At 34.4% G+C, this 16,047-nt stretch overlaps 3 protein-coding genes and 1 long non-coding RNA gene across 5 annotated transcripts; all 4 read right to left on the bottom strand.

Annotated features, from left to right (window-relative positions):
- Nucleotides 1–319: 319 nt before the first annotated feature.
- LOC102617132 (UPF0481 protein At3g47200) lies at nt 320–2,093 on the bottom strand. Of its 2 annotated transcripts, none has more exons than XM_006467137.4 (2): nt 1,912–2,093; nt 320–1,815 (listed from the first exon to the last, which is right to left on the bottom strand). In XM_006467137.4, exon 2 carries the CDS (start codon nt 1,797–1,799, stop codon nt 519–521), a length of 1,281 nt encoding a protein of 426 aa, XP_006467200.1. In that variant the 5' UTR covers nt 1,800–1,815; nt 1,912–2,093; the 3' UTR covers nt 320–518. The 2 variants fall into 2 exon arrangements, with proteins under 2 accessions (XP_006467200.1, XP_006467201.1); XM_006467138.4 differs by having other exon boundaries at nt 1,946–2,090.
- A 2,081-nt stretch (nt 2,094–4,174) lies between these two features.
- Nucleotides 4,175–7,082, bottom strand: LOC107174931 (uncharacterized). Its single transcript, XR_003063288.2, has 3 exons — nt 6,960–7,082; nt 5,935–6,009; nt 4,175–5,821 (listed from the first exon to the last, which is right to left on the bottom strand). It is a non-coding gene; the product is annotated as an uncharacterized LOC107174931 (long non-coding RNA).
- Nucleotides 7,083–11,082: 4,000 nt separating this feature from the next.
- On the bottom strand, nt 11,083–12,363 carry LOC112497136 (UPF0481 protein At3g47200-like). Its single transcript, XM_025094613.1, has one exon. The coding sequence runs from the start codon at nt 12,361–12,363 to the stop codon at nt 11,083–11,085; it is 1,281 nt and encodes a 426-aa protein (XP_024950381.1).
- A 2,197-nt stretch (nt 12,364–14,560) lies between these two features.
- Nucleotides 14,561–15,844, bottom strand: LOC107174960 (UPF0481 protein At3g47200). The gene has a single exon (XM_015526235.1). The coding sequence runs from the start codon at nt 15,842–15,844 to the stop codon at nt 14,561–14,563; it is 1,284 nt and encodes a 427-aa protein (XP_015381721.1).
- Nucleotides 15,845–16,047: the final 203 nt, after the last annotated feature.

The raw sequence follows: 16,047 nt of genomic DNA, 5'->3' as shown, positions 1-16,047 counted from the left end.
ATCTTGTTTCCCCTTCCATTCATTCGCCAAGCAACACGTTAACAACTAGATCATCGAATAGGCCAAAATCAGCCAAATTATTATATTCATTTTAGTCTAGTCACACAATTTAAAAGCGAGTGACGTGTAGAGAGAGGAAAAATTATTTTCTCTGTATTGCCTCTCAATAGTCAATTTCTATATGGTACAAGGGAACCTGGAACCTCATTGCAGGTGTAGGACAGGGGAACTTTATTAACTAAAAGAATCAGGTACACAGAGTCAGTGGGCATATGATATATGTAATTCCTAGCAGAAACTTGGGTTGTGCAATAAAAACTCAGTACGAACTATCCAAACTGAATCCATCCCAGACCGAATGTGTTGGGGTTGATTTTGAACAAATTCGGCTTGGGTTGAGTTTTGTTTAGAATGTCTATGAATGATGAATCAATCTCGCTTATTTTGTGACGAACAAGATAGACAGCAGGAAAACCAGCAATACAACTGAAAAAATATTGAAAATAATAGAAATTAATCTACAATGCAATGATAGAACAAATGGTTTGTGTGACAGTCAGTAGAATGAGAATAACAGCTGCAATTACGGAGATAGACGCCCATGGAGTGTTGAAATAATTTTGCTTCAAGTTTGCCTTCCAACTGTGCCATGGCGATTTGCAATAGGCCCGCAGATCTTTAGCGACATGACCATAACTGAAAGAATGACCCACCAGAGAATTTTTACTAACGCTCTGGAGAGTCGTCGACAATCTTTCACTACTAGTACCCCCAATAATTCCACTTTGAATCAGCAAATCGGCATCTTTTGGATTGCGGAGAAGGTAACTCATGATCACAACATAGTCGTTAAAATACCGGGGATAGCCATGCATAATCTCGAAAGTTATAAGATTTCTGTATAAACGCTCTGTCAAATAATATTCTTTGAAAAATGGAATTCCCAAAATCCCATTACTGAATGTGATGTCAAGTAGATTTTCTCTTGACCTTGATTCGAACCTGACGCCAGCTTCATGAAGTTCCTTTATCCCCGGAATATTTTGCTTAGCGACTTCACCGTCTTCACGTGGCTGCGGGGATGGCTGAAGACAGAGTACGAGCAGATCAAGAAAATGTTGAGCTTTTGAAAAGTGAGTTTCTATTTTCATATGATCTATTGGAAGAATGGGATCACTACTGAACCATGCATGGGTAATAGTCTTGAAGGAAATTTCCTCGTAAATGTCGCGATAAGTTTCGGTTTTGGCTAGATCAAACAACTCATTGAGAATGAATAAGGGAAGCTGATTTTCCAGCAAGTACAAGTCATCATTCATTTCTATGCCCAAGAGACTTAAGCCTGATTTCCCAAATATGCGATCATCATCGGTTCTGAAATTAGGGTCATAGTCTCTCAGAAATAATTCAATGATAAAGACAGAATCCACCAAAATCATGGTAACGAACTCGTCACTCTCGAGATGAATGGTTTCTGCATAACAATTCCGCAATTTTGCTTCCCTTTCCTTTATAAATGCAAGGAAATGCGCCATGCTTACCTTAGTTCGCCGGAGAAAGTGATGCAGGTACCTTAGCTTATGCACTTCCATAGCTTGTAACTCGGGGTTGGTATGATGAAGAGGGCCAATTGAAAGCATTGGCGGTGTGTAATGACTTGGATGTAAACACCGTTTGGACTGAGGGACTCTGTAGATGCAACACTCTTCGGATGAGGGATAATGCAAGGTCTTCATCTTCTCACTCAAAGAATCTGCTAACTTCTCCATATCAATCAATGCATGCTCCATGTTTTCCATTTTCTATTGCTTGTTGCTGTGTAGGTGTTTAGCAACAAAGTTAATGAGAACAGCTTCCAGAAACATGCTGTGCTTAAAGATTTAAAAGATCGAGTATTAATTAGAAACTTACATGTACAAAAAATTAGGATGAAATGAAAACTCACACTGCTGTCTGTAGTTTACCACTGTCGAATGTCTCTCTTTTTTCGAAGATGTGGGTGTTTGGCTAGGAAGAAGATGTGATTTTCTCTGGAAAATTGGAGGTGGGATTTCAAGAGAGAAGGGTTATACATGAATTATATAAAAGAAGAAACTCAAAGGGACCGCGTTGTTTAATTGCATTGAATTATTGAGGTCTTCGTCAAGCGAATTATTTCGACCTTTCGTCGATTGTTCGTCTTAACCGGGCCAAGGTTGGGGCTTCAGCTGCACCTGTCACTCCTTTTCATGGAAACTTCGGTGGAAGTACACGTGGACCTAAACTACTGGCTGTTATCTTGATTTACATTAAAAATAAAAAAATAGTGAAAATTAAATTTATATTAAAGAATCTTAGTAGTCAAAGTCTCAAAAACCGTGAGGTGATTTAAATTGGTAAAAAAAATGAGTTTACACAATGTGAAAGGAGGAACTATGGGCACCGGAGATTTTTAAAATAAATTATATTAGAGTTTCCAGTAATTTTCGCTTAGACTAGTGATATTTAATCTCTCCACAGCTCCTAATTTTATGTTAATTTCCATATTTACCTTAGATTAATTCTTAAAATGGATAAATTTTCATATTTAATCTTTCCTTAGCTTTCTGTAAATTTTGAATCCCTCGAATTTAGCATTGATCAATAGATTTTCAGCAATTGATAACAATGGTATGGTCACATTTGTAAAGGGCTAACGGGTCAGCCAGAAGGCCCAGTACTGTTGCAACTATAATAAAAAGTGGTACTTTGGTTGCGTGACATTGAGTAGATAAATCTTGGACCAAGCTAATGATTAACTGTCAACAGGCCTTATCAGTGACACGACTACCACCATTCGTCAATATGAGGAACCCATTATTGATGAGGAACTAACTCCACGCGCTTGGACAAATACTAAACAATGATTGAATGAGATTAGAGTTAATGAGCAAATTTTTGGAGTTTCGAGCTAGTGAAGTGTATGAAAAATGATGAAAAGGATAGATTAGCAATTATAAGGGGCAAATTGAGAGATTTTTTTTTTCAAATTTTGGATGGGTTAATTGATAAATGGAGGTTGGTAACATAAATTGAGGGGTTTGGATATCATTATTATATTTTGCCCTTTCTTGACACATAAACCATAATGACCCATCTGAAAAATGGTTTCATAACATACAAGTGCCCATATGTTCTTTTTTTTTAATATATTATGGGAGGATTTTCAAAGCTGCAAAAACAAAGGATGACAGAAAAGTCAGCTTGTGCCTAAGTTGGGTGTTTTCGGTCCGAACTTGGCTCAATCTAGTCATATTTTTTAAATTCTGTGGCCAGATTTGGGGTAATTTTTAAAAACTTCCCTTGAGGTTTGGGCTTGTTGCAAATAGATGGCGAGAATCTGTTTATTTATAAAAAACCTCATACCGTCAGTTAATTTTAACATTGACCGTTAGTTGACTGTGCAAAGACAATATTGCCCTTAACAATAGTTTGTAGACTGACATAACTAAAAAAAAAAACTAAAATTGTTGGTGCGGAAAGCACAAACCCTATTTTTTGATAATTTTATCCTTGTTAATTCAAAAGATTTACAATATCATAGGTAAAGATTATGACTATTTCATTTTCAAGTTTTTTAATTTTATCTTTCTTGTAGGAACTTTAAGGAAATATCAATAATTTAAAGAGAATTTTTCAAGTTTTTAATTTTATCTTTTTTGTAGGAACTTTAAGAAAATATCAATAATTTAAAGAGGGTAAAATAGCCAACAATTTTAGTTTTTTTTTAGTTATTTCCATCTACAAACTATTGTTAAGGGTAATATTGTCTTTACACATTCAACTAACAGTCCATGTTAAAATTAACTGACGGTATGAGGTTTTTTATAATAATCAATTCTCGCCATCTACTTGCAACAAGCCCAAACCTCAGGGGAGGTTTTTAAAAATTACCCGCCAGATTTGACTTCACCTAAAAAGCTCTCGGTCTCGAAGCCCAAAAAATATCTCAAAAAAATATTTATTTTAATAAAAATAACCTTATAAGATTTATTTAACCCCACGTATAAAACATTTTTAAAATATTAAATTCTTTTAGCGCAATTTTAAATTTTAATCTAATAAAAATAAATTTTTATATATTATAAATTTGTAAATAATTATTACAATTACAAAATCAAACCCTATTTTTTATTATTATTAAGTTTCACTGTGTAATTGAGTTAAACAAAACATAATCACTAGCAATGATATATCCTACAATGCAATGAGTAGATATATCCTACAATGTATCTGCAATAGGCCTACAATGCAATGATAGAACAAACTGCTTGTATGATGGTGAATAGAAGGAGAACAACAGCTGCAATGACAGAGATAGATGCCCATGGAGTGTTGAAATAATTTTGCTTCAAGTTTGCCTTCCACCTGTGCAAAGGGTATCTGCAATAGGCCTTTAGATCTTGAACAAGAGCCGAATACTGAGAATTATTATCGAAATATAATATAGCCTGTTTGTCAAGATTGCGTAGACAATTTGACACTGCTTGACTATCCCCTGTCTAATTATCGATAACTCCGTTTTGAACAAGTAAATCCGCATCGTTTGCAGTGACAACGAGGTTCTTCATCATAATAATATAGCCATTTATATAACAGCTGTCGCAATGCACTGTTTCAAAAGCATGGAGATTTCGGAACAAACCTTCGGTGGTGTCATATATTGTCAATAATGGAATTTCCAGAATTCCTTTGTTGATTGTGATGTTGAGTAGATGCTCGCTTGACCCCACCTGAAACTTGACTCCAGCTTGGTGAAGTTCCGTTGCATTAGGTATGCTTTGAGGTTGACTGGATCTTCTTGATCATCACCATCATCATCATCATCATCATCCGACTCATCGGACGGCTCAAGACAGAGTCTAAGCAAATCAAGCATATGTTCAGCTTTCGAGAAGTGTTGCTCTAAAATATTCTTCTGTATCAAGAGAACACGACCAGCCAAATCCCTCATCAGACTTATAACCAATTCAATCAAGGAAAGTCCGTCCAACACTTCACCATGTATTGCGGTTTTCGCTAGAATGAACAAGTCGTTCAGAATAAAAAAAGGAAGCTGATTTACCAACAAAGTGTTGGCTCCACTGGCAATGGAGTCCCCTTAAGTGGCTTGACTGGGTTTGCTCCCCAGTTCGAGTCGCAGGGAAGTCGCCTTTGTTGGGAGAACCTGTGCCTCCCGGTTCGAGCGGGGACTTCTAATCTGGGTTGTGGTACAGGCTTAAAAGTGCCTCCCACAGTTGGGGCCCTCCCCAGGATACCTTGTGGATAAGACCAAAAAAAATAAAAAAAAAGAAGGAAGCTGATTTTCTAGCAAACGCAGGTCCTTGTAAATGTATATATAGGGATTTTCCAAATATACGATCATCATTAGTTACCAAATCAGGATTCGAATATCTTAGGAGGCACTCAATCATGAAGATGGAATCAACTAAAATCATCGTAACAAACGCATCACTTGTAAGTTCAATGTTTTCTGAATTATAGCTGCGCAGTTTAGCTTCCTTATCCTTTATAAATGTAAGAAACTCCTCAATACCTACTTTAGTTCGTTGAAGAAAATGTTTTAGGTATCTTCTTTTATGCTCTTCCATTTCTTTTAACTCTTCTTTACCATGATGAAGCGGGCCAATGGAAATCACTTGTGGAGTAAAATCACTTTCATTTAGACACCGTGTTTCCTGAGGAACTCTGTATATGCAACACCCTTCAGATAAGGAACGCATGGTCTCCAAGTTTTCTCTCAAAGAAGTTGCTATTTTTTTAACATCAACTGATGCATGCTCGCTGGGTCGCTGTTAGCCATCTTCAAGCACCAAACAAAATGTGTCAACAGTAACTTACTAGAAAACATTGATCAGCAAGAATAAAACTATCACAAGCTAATAAAAATGAAGATTGAAGAATGAGAAAACTCACATTACTACGAATCCGTGATGGAAGAAACCCAAAAATCTTCTAGTCACGTGGACTTTTTTCACTCTATCTCGCTATCTACATATAAAAGAAAGAGTTTGATGATACAACCACAAACTTATTTTGTACAAACTGACGTGACATCAATTTATTGGTTGAATGAAAATACAAAATAATGAAAATAAATCATATGGGCCAAGAGATATTTAATTTAACTAATTTTATCATGTCATGTCAGTTTATACAAGAATTTGTGGCTATATCATTACTCATAAAAAAAAATATTATATTAAGGTATAAAAGTCTTCTAGCCACGTAGTCAAGTCCGATCATGACTTGTGTAAATTCTTTCTCAACATATTTATTAAGGAAAAATGAAAAAAGAAGCAATGAAACAATAGATGCTCTCTTGTAAAACTGAATAATTTTTTTCCCCTTTCATTGATTAAAGCAAGCAACATAACATCTATCCAATAGTGGCTAAGGTCTTGCTCTACGTGGAGCAGTCGCTTTATAAGTCGGTTCTCAGTTTGAGTCCCAGTAATGTGCATGTATTATTATTAATAATAATAAAACTAGCCTAACTACCAACAAGCTCGTAATTCAGCTGGTATGAAGTTGTTTTAATTTAACCAAGGTCCTCAATTTAAAACTTGAGAATGCAGCTGTATTAAATATTTTTTTTAAAAAAAAAAAAGATAAGGGGTGGGTCAAACCCAAATAATTTTTATTTTCCTCTTACTTCCCCCAAGGCTCGAACTCGGGTGGTCAGCTGCTACAAGTTTTATGCTGTTACCAACCCGACCACACCCTTCAGGGCCAGTTGCGTTAAATACTTGTTGGGAGAACTTTATCGTCCTAGCGATCCTATCTGACTCGAAACTAAATTAGTCAGGCCCCAATGTAGTCTTTGGATATCAGATGGCTTAATATACCCAATAAAAAAAAAATTAAACTAGCCTAACTTAAATTCATTTGATTGAAGTCACTCAATTTCGCATTAGGGATAATGTAAGTCTTGAACTTACCACTCAAAGAATCCGCTAACTTCTCCATATCAAATCGCTGAGTGGTCCTTGCTATCCATATTCTTTCGCATGCTGCAGTAGAAACAAAACGTGTGAAACTGGTAAATTCACAAAACAGCATTAGAAAAAACAACTGAAACTATCTCTAGCTAATAATAGAATAATCAAGATACATATCCAAAATACCTGTAGGAGCTTAGTCGATTAATTTTCAAATAATTTTATTTCATTGGCCACCTAAGTTTGAATCTTGTTTGAGGGTGGTAAAGATACATTTAAAGAAAATTAATTAATTAATAAAATACATTTCCAGGATGATTAAAGATGAATTGGCAAATCAATCTACTCTTTTCTCACTCATGTGAGCGGAGCTTGATGACAAACTTTTACTACCACCAAGAAGTTCTATCAGTTAAGCTAACTAACTAGCACCCCCGAATATCCTAGAACACTGAAGAGAAATGAAAATAAAGGAGAAGATTGCATTTGCGTACATACCGTTCAAAGACTTTCCTGCAGCCTCAGAAATTATGCTTCAGCACAAATATTAACTCGTTTTTATAGACGTCCAGAATTGATTAAAAAGTGATAATAATAATAATTCCTTGCTTCAGGAGATAATTATAACTTTCCTCTTTTTCCAAATTGCTTTATGGATTCAATCAAGTGGCTACTTTCCTTGATTCCCATCTATTGGCTTTACAGGGACCAGTGACCACCCTGGCTGTTTTACTTGATAAACTCCGTAGTTAAGCATTCTTATGCTAGAGTAATTCAATGTCACATGTTCCATACGTGGGTTAGTACAATTTATAGCTGCTTGTATCTACGAGCGAACGATTTGAATTGAACTCGCGCATGGTGGATTCACAATCCACGCCCTTGATCCACTTGGCTACATCAGCCCCTCGGCTACAAATAATTTAATTAACGCGGTAAATTCGATCGAAGAGCTTTAAGAGTAAAGCATTGAATATTCCTTAACCTCATCTTAAGCATATAAAAATTAAAACAGGTTCGTTTCGCTTTTGATTGCCATGAAAAATATAAAAGCATAAAACATACACCTCAAAGAAGATTTACACTTTAATAGCATCTGTCGGTTACTCTTGTTTACGTTTCTCGAACAGTCAATTAGTTTGATCCAAACCATGAACTGCTTTGTGTTTGCTCCATCAGCATATACTGCCATTAATCCCAAAAAAATGAACTACTGTTGTTTATGAAAGATTGATCCAAGGAGTTGATGTGGATAAATTCTTTAACCACAAGTTGACGAATAGTGGATATAATAATTAGACTTTAAACAAATGTGAGATCACTAAAATTAATATAAATAAATAAATAAATAGTCATATTTTGATAAATGTAATGAGTAGTAGTACACTTCTCATATAATATTCCAAGCGACAAAGGGAAGCAATTAAGGCAGTGTTTACTTTCTGGAGTGGGAGTGTGGAGTGTGGATTCCTCCCACTCCAGTGTTTACTTACCTTAAAAAAAAGGAGAGTAGGAGTGGGAATCTTTGGGTCCCACCCAATTTTGGAGTGGGGAGTGGGATTCCCACTCCCATGGGGAGAGGTGGGAGTGGGAATCCACTCCCCCTTCTTCCCATTTTATCCTTATAAAAATAAATAAATAAATAATATTTAATAAAATAAATAATATCATATTTAATAAAATAAATAATATCATATTTATTAAAAATAATAATTATATCATATTTATTAAAAATAATAATTATATCATATTTATTAAAAATAATAATTATATCATATTTATTTTATTAAATTTAATAAAATAAAAATAAATAAATATTATATTTAAATTAATAATATTAAACATTAATTTTAATAAATATTAATTAATTATTTAATTAATAATAATAAATATTTTATTCTAAAAAAATATTAATTTTGTACTATATTATCAATAATAATATTTCATTTGTGTTGCTATTATTAATAATTTTTATTCACATAATTTAAATTTAAATTAATAAAAAATTATGATTTACATAATTAAGAATATTAGTAATTATTATTAATTTATAAATATAATAAAATATTTATTTTATTTTCCAAATATATTTTTTATTAATTTTTTAATTACAAATTATAATTCTGTACATAAGGATAAAATTGTAATTTAAAATAATTTACTCCCAATCCAAGACAAAGTAAACAAATAATTGGGATTCTGATTGACAATTCATACTTTCATTTAGTCTAAGTAAACACCCTACTCCCACTCCCACTCCACACTCCTAATCCAAGGATTCCAACTCCTCAGGATTCCCACTCCAATCCAAAAAGTAAACGCAGCATAAAAGAAAAACAAAAGTTCTGAAAGAATTATATCTGAGCTGGTGATGTTCAGAAGACCCAAAATATTCCTTTCATACTTATAAGAAATTCGTAAAATACCCAAAATATTTACACCTGAGGATTATTATTTCCATATTTTAACAAACGTTAGAAATCAAAAGAAACATATAACGCAAAAGCAGAATTGAGTTTGATGCAACATTATTTGGCACCTAATTTGAAATAGTAGAAACTAATCTACAGAGCAATGAGAACGCAAATTGTTTGTGTGAGAGTGAGTCCAAGGAGAATAACAGCTGCAACGTTGGAGATAGACGCCTATGGAGTGTTGAAACAATTTTGCTTCAAGCTTGCCTTCCACTTGTGCAATGGTTCTGTAGATCTTTAACAAGATTGTAATACTAAATATTAGGTTCCTTTAAACAATCTTTGATGAGGCTATGAAAAGTAGTTGAAAATCTTTCATTATGGCCCAGCGCAATAATTTCACTTTGAGTGAGTAAATGTGCATCTTTTTGAGTATCCACTGGAGGACTCATGACTATAACATAATCAAGGATAGCAATGCATATTTTTGAAAGGTAGACGATTTTCGAATATACGCTTTGTGTTGTATCATTCTGTTCTGTGAAAATTGGAATTGTGGTATAAGAGGTCAAAATGAAGCCAAGACAGTTAGCAAATTTCGAATTCTTTCAATTCATTGCTTTCCTCAAGCTTTAAGGGTCCTCAAAACCACTCCTCTACTACTAATATGGCTGTTAGAGTTTCAACAAGGCTGTTAGAGTGTCGTTGTTGGAGCCAACATCGCCTTCTTACTATTTACTTTTTTGTTCCTCAGGTTTATCATACCGAGGTACCTTTTCAAGCTCAAGGATCATATTAGCTATACTGCTCAGTCCATTCACGACCCTTTTTATCACACCCAGAGAAAATGATATAGACATCTGATTAGTGTATCTTTCCATTATTTCATAAAGCAACTCCTAAATGTTGTAGTTTGTCTTTCACTAAACGAAAGACGGGCTGAACACATACATTAGACAAGTTTATGGACACATGCATATCTAACAAGATCAATATGTCAATCTAAACCAAGAAAAATTGAATATGTTTTAGGTGTTAAAACAAACGGGTACGCTTAGTTAAGTGGGCATATGATATAGATGTACATCCTACAAGGAAATAGGTTGGGCAAAAGAACCCAAAAATCTCGCAACTATCCAAACCCAACCGAAACTGGACATGTTGGGCTAGTGTTAGAATGATTTTGTGCTAGGGTGTGTTTAGAAATTCTAACCTACATTTGTTTTGAGTTGAGTTGGGTTGAGAAAGCTTAAATGTAAAATGACTTGATTAACCCCCTTAATATATCCTACCATCCCCCACTCCTCAATTAAATACATGTAATTAGCAAAATTATCCTTACTTTTTACAAAGGATGATTAATGTTTATATTAACCCCTTAATATATCCTACCATCCCCCACTCTCGTCAGCTCTCTCTCTCTCTCAAGCATCACCATTATCCCCAACACTTGTTTTCATCACCATCAATCCATCACCACTTATAAAATATAATGAATTTTTGTTGTTGGCTTTCTGACGAAGACGCCTAAGTATGAGATATATCATAGAGACTAGTTTATTGCCATTTCATCTGAAAGTCATAACAAATCAATCACAGCTACATGATGAATCTCTCTTATTCTGTGATTGAAGGACGCGAAATAGAAAATCCGGCAATACAAAATTAAACCTTCTAAAAACACATAATTTGAAAACACAAGATATTATCTACAATTCGATGATTGAATTTACTGTTTGTATGACAGTAAGTAGAAGGAGAATTGCAGCTGCAATGACGGAAATAGATGCCCATGGATTGTTGAAATAATTTTGCCTCAAGTTCGCCTTCCAACTGTGCCATGGCGTTTTGCAGTAGGCCTGTAGATCTTTAACAAGACCAGCATAACGGAAATTAGGCCGCATCAGACCATCTTTTCTACGGCCTTGGAGAGCGGCTGACAATTTTTCACTATCCGTTAGCCCAATAATTCCCATTTCAATGAGTAAATCGGCATTTTTTCGAGTGCGGAGAAGGAAACTCACCATCACAACATAGTCATTAAAATAATTGGAACGGCCATACATATTCTCGAAAGCTAGAAGATTTCTGTACAAAAGTTCTGTGCTGCTACCATATGATGTAAAAAACGGAATTCCCAGAGTCCCGTTATTGAATTTGATGTCAAGTAGATTTTTTCTTGACCCTGATTCAAACTTGACGCCAGCTTGATGAGGTTCCTTTATCCCCGGTATGTTTTGATAATTGAATTGACTTTGATCGCTTGACGGGGATGGCTCAAGACAGAGTATTATCAAATCAAGAAAATGCTTGGCTTTGGAAAAGTGGGTTTCTATCAAATTCTTATCACTTATTGGAACAATGAGATCAGCGCACAACCATGAACCAGTAATAGTCATGAAAGAAATTCCATCGTAAATGTCACCATTGGTTGTTTTTGCTAGATCATATAACTCACTGATAATGAATAATGGAAGCTGATTTTCGAGCAAGTAAAGGTCGTAATTCATTTTTGTATTCAAGAAAGTCTTCCCCGATTCTCTAAATAAGGGATCATCATCAGTTCTGAAAGCAGGCGTATAAGCTCTCAGAAGGAGCTCAATGATAAAGACAGCATCACCTAAAATCATGGTTAAGAACTCATCACTCTCATGCTGAATGGATTCTGCATAACAATAGCGCAGTTTCGCTTCCTTTTCCTTTATAAATGCAAGGAAATGTGCCATGCTTACGTTAGTTCGTTGAAGAAAGTGATGCAGGTATCTGAGCTTATGCTCTTCCATGGTTTTTAAATCCAACTTACCATGATGAAGCGGCCCAATTGAAACCATTTTCGGAGTGTAGTCATTTGGATGCAAATACCGTCGGGGCTGAGGAACTCTGTAGATGCAACAATCTTCGGATGAGGGATAATGCAAGCTCTTCAACTTCCCGCTCAAAGAATCTGCTAACTTCTCCATATCAATCCATGCATGGTCCTTGCCATCCATGTTTTGGTCGCCTGCTGCATGTAGTAGCAACAAATTGAATTGAATACATATAACTGAAGCTATCTCTAGCTACCAATAGATTACTATGATACATGTAGTTTCCAGAATGATTAAAGATGAAAGAAAAGAGTTATCGTCTTGATAGAACAAATATGATTACACGGAAAAGATTAATCTTCTTGGTAGAACATATATAGTTATACTCACTGTTTTTTAACTATTTTATTTTTTGTTATAGTCAAAATATTTATAATAAGTACAAATATACTATTGAAATAAAATGATAATTAAATAACAAATAAAAAAATATAATATAAAATAACATATATATCACTGCAGTCATTTTAATATTAAGCTATTACAACTCTACCTTATCATGGTTTTTAACCCTTGCCTTACCATGATGAAGCAGCCCAATTCACTAGGTAACTAGCTAGTAGAAAGTCATCGGTCCGCCCTCTCCCCAACAACAAATTTTATTAGTTAAGCTAACCAGCTAGTACCAAAAATTTCTCTTGGAACACCTCTCAAATTATAATTATCAAGAGAATTGATAGTAAAAGATGAAATTTTCATGCATACCGTTCTAAGATGAATACGTTGCAACCTCAGAAACTATGCTAGGAACACTCTTCAAATTACAATTACCAAGAGAAATGAAGATAAAAGATGAAATTTGCATTCATACGTTCTAAGATTAATTAACTCGTTTTTATAGACGCCCAGAATTGACTAAAAAAATTAAAAATCTGTTCCTTGCTTCGGGACATAATTTTTCTCTTTTCACCGAATCGTTCGAATGGACACAATCAAGTGGCTGCTTTAATTACTTGATTCCCTTCAATAGATAAAATACTTTAAGCTTCTTGGTAAAACCTCAGAATTCACAAACAAATTAACACGGTAAATTCCAGGCGAAGTGTTTTAAGAATAAAGCATTGAATAATTCTTAAACTCATCTTAAGTATATAATTAAAGCATGTTCGTTTCGTTTTTGATTGCCATGAAAAATACAAAAGCATGAAATACCACAAAGAAGATTTACCCTTTAATATACCATCTGTCAGATCTGTCTATTTTACTTGTTTAAGTTTCTTTAACAGTCAGTTGATCCAGACTCGAGACACATCAGCTCCTCGGTGTTTGCTCTATCACATCACATGAACTTAATTTATGCGGAGGAGTTCCCTAAGCTGATGAATGGTGGCTATAATAATTAAACTTTAAAACGGTTGTGATTACAAAAAATAATAAAAATAAATAAATAACAGGTCAGTTTTTTTTATACATTTAATGAGTATATGGATTTTGCTATGCTACAATTAATGTAACATACACAAGCCACAAGAACCACACAAACATATGGGTCCCATAATTTGTGTGGTTCTTGTGGCTTGTGTATGTTACATTAATTATAACATAGGGACTCCCTGAGTATATATATGCGCATGGACCGGTGATGTTTTGAAGTACTTTTATTATGTTCCATAATCATGTAACATACATGATTATGGAGCAGTCGTTGGATAAAAATTTAATAGGAAATAATATGATTTTATTATTTTATATTTTCACAATTGTTGGATTTTCATCTGCTATATAATCATATATGTTACATGATTATGTAACATAACAATCTCTGTTTTGAAGGCCCAATGTTTTTTTTTTTTTTCGAGAAGACCCAAGATTTTTACATCCCATCCATACTAAAAGAAACTCCAGTGAGACATAAATTCATAAGATACTCAAAATTCCCTCCCTTCTGAAGATTCTGATTTCTATTTTTTCATAGAATACTAGAAGACCAAAGAAACATAATGTCAAAAACAAAACCAAATACAAAGTTTTCTTGATGTTAATATATATAGAGAGAGAGAATAAATTAACATTTTTTTTCATCAATGGCTGCAAGATTATTTCAAGGAAATTATTGTAAAAACTAAAAAAAAAGTAAGGAAAGGATGAAACATAATTAACAACAAAAGTATCTTATGATATTTTTCAAAATATGACGAAAAAATAACAATTAATCCAAAAAAAAATAACGATTAAATGAATATTTTCCTTTTTTTTTTTTTGGTTACGTATCATTTCTATTAAGACATTATTATTCTTGATTGTTAAGGTACCCAAACATAAGATTAAACGGGTAATGCAAGTGAATCTAGAACACATAATAATTTGAAAATAGTAGAAATTAACTACAACTCGTGAAAGAACAAACTGTTTGTGTGACGGTGAGAAGAAGAAGAATGACAGCAGCAATGACGGAGATAGATGCCCATGGAGTGTTGAAATAATTTTGCTTCAAATTTGCCTTCCACCCGTGCCACGGTGATTTGCAAAAGGCTTGTATGTCTTTAACGAGATCAGGATATAATAAATCAGGACCCTTGAGACAATCTTTGAAAAGGCTGTGAAAAACTATCGACAACTTTTCACTATCCCCCAGCCGAATAATTCCATTTTGAATGAGTAAATCGGCATCTTTTGGAGTGTACACAAGGAAATGCATGATCATGACATAGGCATTAAAATATCCGGAATACCCATGCATATGCTCAAAAGCTAGAAGATTTCTGTAAAATCGTTCTGTCATATCAGTTACCGTAAGGAATGGAATTTCTAGAATCCCATTTTTGAATTTGATGTCAAGTAGATTTTTGGATGACCGTAACTTAAACTGGACGCCTGATTGCTCGAGTTCCTTCACACCGGGTATGTTTTGATAATTGATGCCACTTTGGGCACATGACTGCGTGTGGGATTGCTGAAGACACAGTATAACCAGATCAAGAAAATGTTTAGCTTCCGAAAAGTGGACCTCTATCAAATTCTCATCATCTATTGGAAGAATGAGCTCAGTGGACAACCATACGCTGGCAATAGTGACGAAGGAAATTCCCTCGTAAATGTCACCATTGGTTGCTGTTTTGGCTAGATCAAACAACTCATTGAGAATAAACAATGGAATCTGATTTTCTAGCAAATACAAGTCATGTCGCATTTCCAAACCCAAGAATGTGATCCCTGATTTACTAAATAAGCGATCGTCGTTAGTTACTAAATTAAGATTATAACTTCTCAAAAACAACTCAACGAGAAAGACAGCATCCACTAAAATCATGTTTAAGAACTCATCACTTTGAAGATGATTAATGGTTTCTGCATAACAATTGCGCAATTCTGTCTCCTTTTTCTTTATAAATGCAAGGAAATGTGCCATGCTTACCTTAGTTCGTTGAAGAAAGTGATGCAGGTATCTTAGTTTATGCTCTTCCATGGCTTGTAACTCTGGGTTACCCTGATGAAGCGGCCCAATTGAAACTATTTGCGGAGTGTAATCACTAGGATGTAAACACAGCATGCTCTGAGGAACTCTGTAGATGCAACACTCTTCGGATGAGGGATAATGCAAGTTCTTCAACTTCCCATTCAGAGAACTTGTTAAGTTCTCCATATCGATCGATGCATGATCCATTTTTTAACCCTTTTTTGTTGCTTGTAGCTCGCAGCAAGGTTAGACGTATCAGTTAATCAGAAACACATCAAACATTGAGAAATGAATTAAAATGACATTGTTGTGTCTTTAGCTAGCCGGTATTACCGAGGAAGAAACACAACAATATAATCGAATGAGTCCTCGGAATCATCCATCAACTGATTGAGTCTTTTTGTTTTCAT

This window comes from Citrus sinensis, chromosome 2 (genome assembly GCF_022201045.2).
Source record: "Citrus sinensis cultivar Valencia sweet orange chromosome 2, DVS_A1.0, whole genome shotgun sequence".
In the NCBI taxonomy this organism is placed as follows: Eukaryota; Viridiplantae; Streptophyta; class Magnoliopsida; order Sapindales; family Rutaceae; genus Citrus; species Citrus sinensis.
Note: the sequence above shows the minus strand (reverse complement) of the source record. Positions and strands in the feature narration are given on the sequence as shown.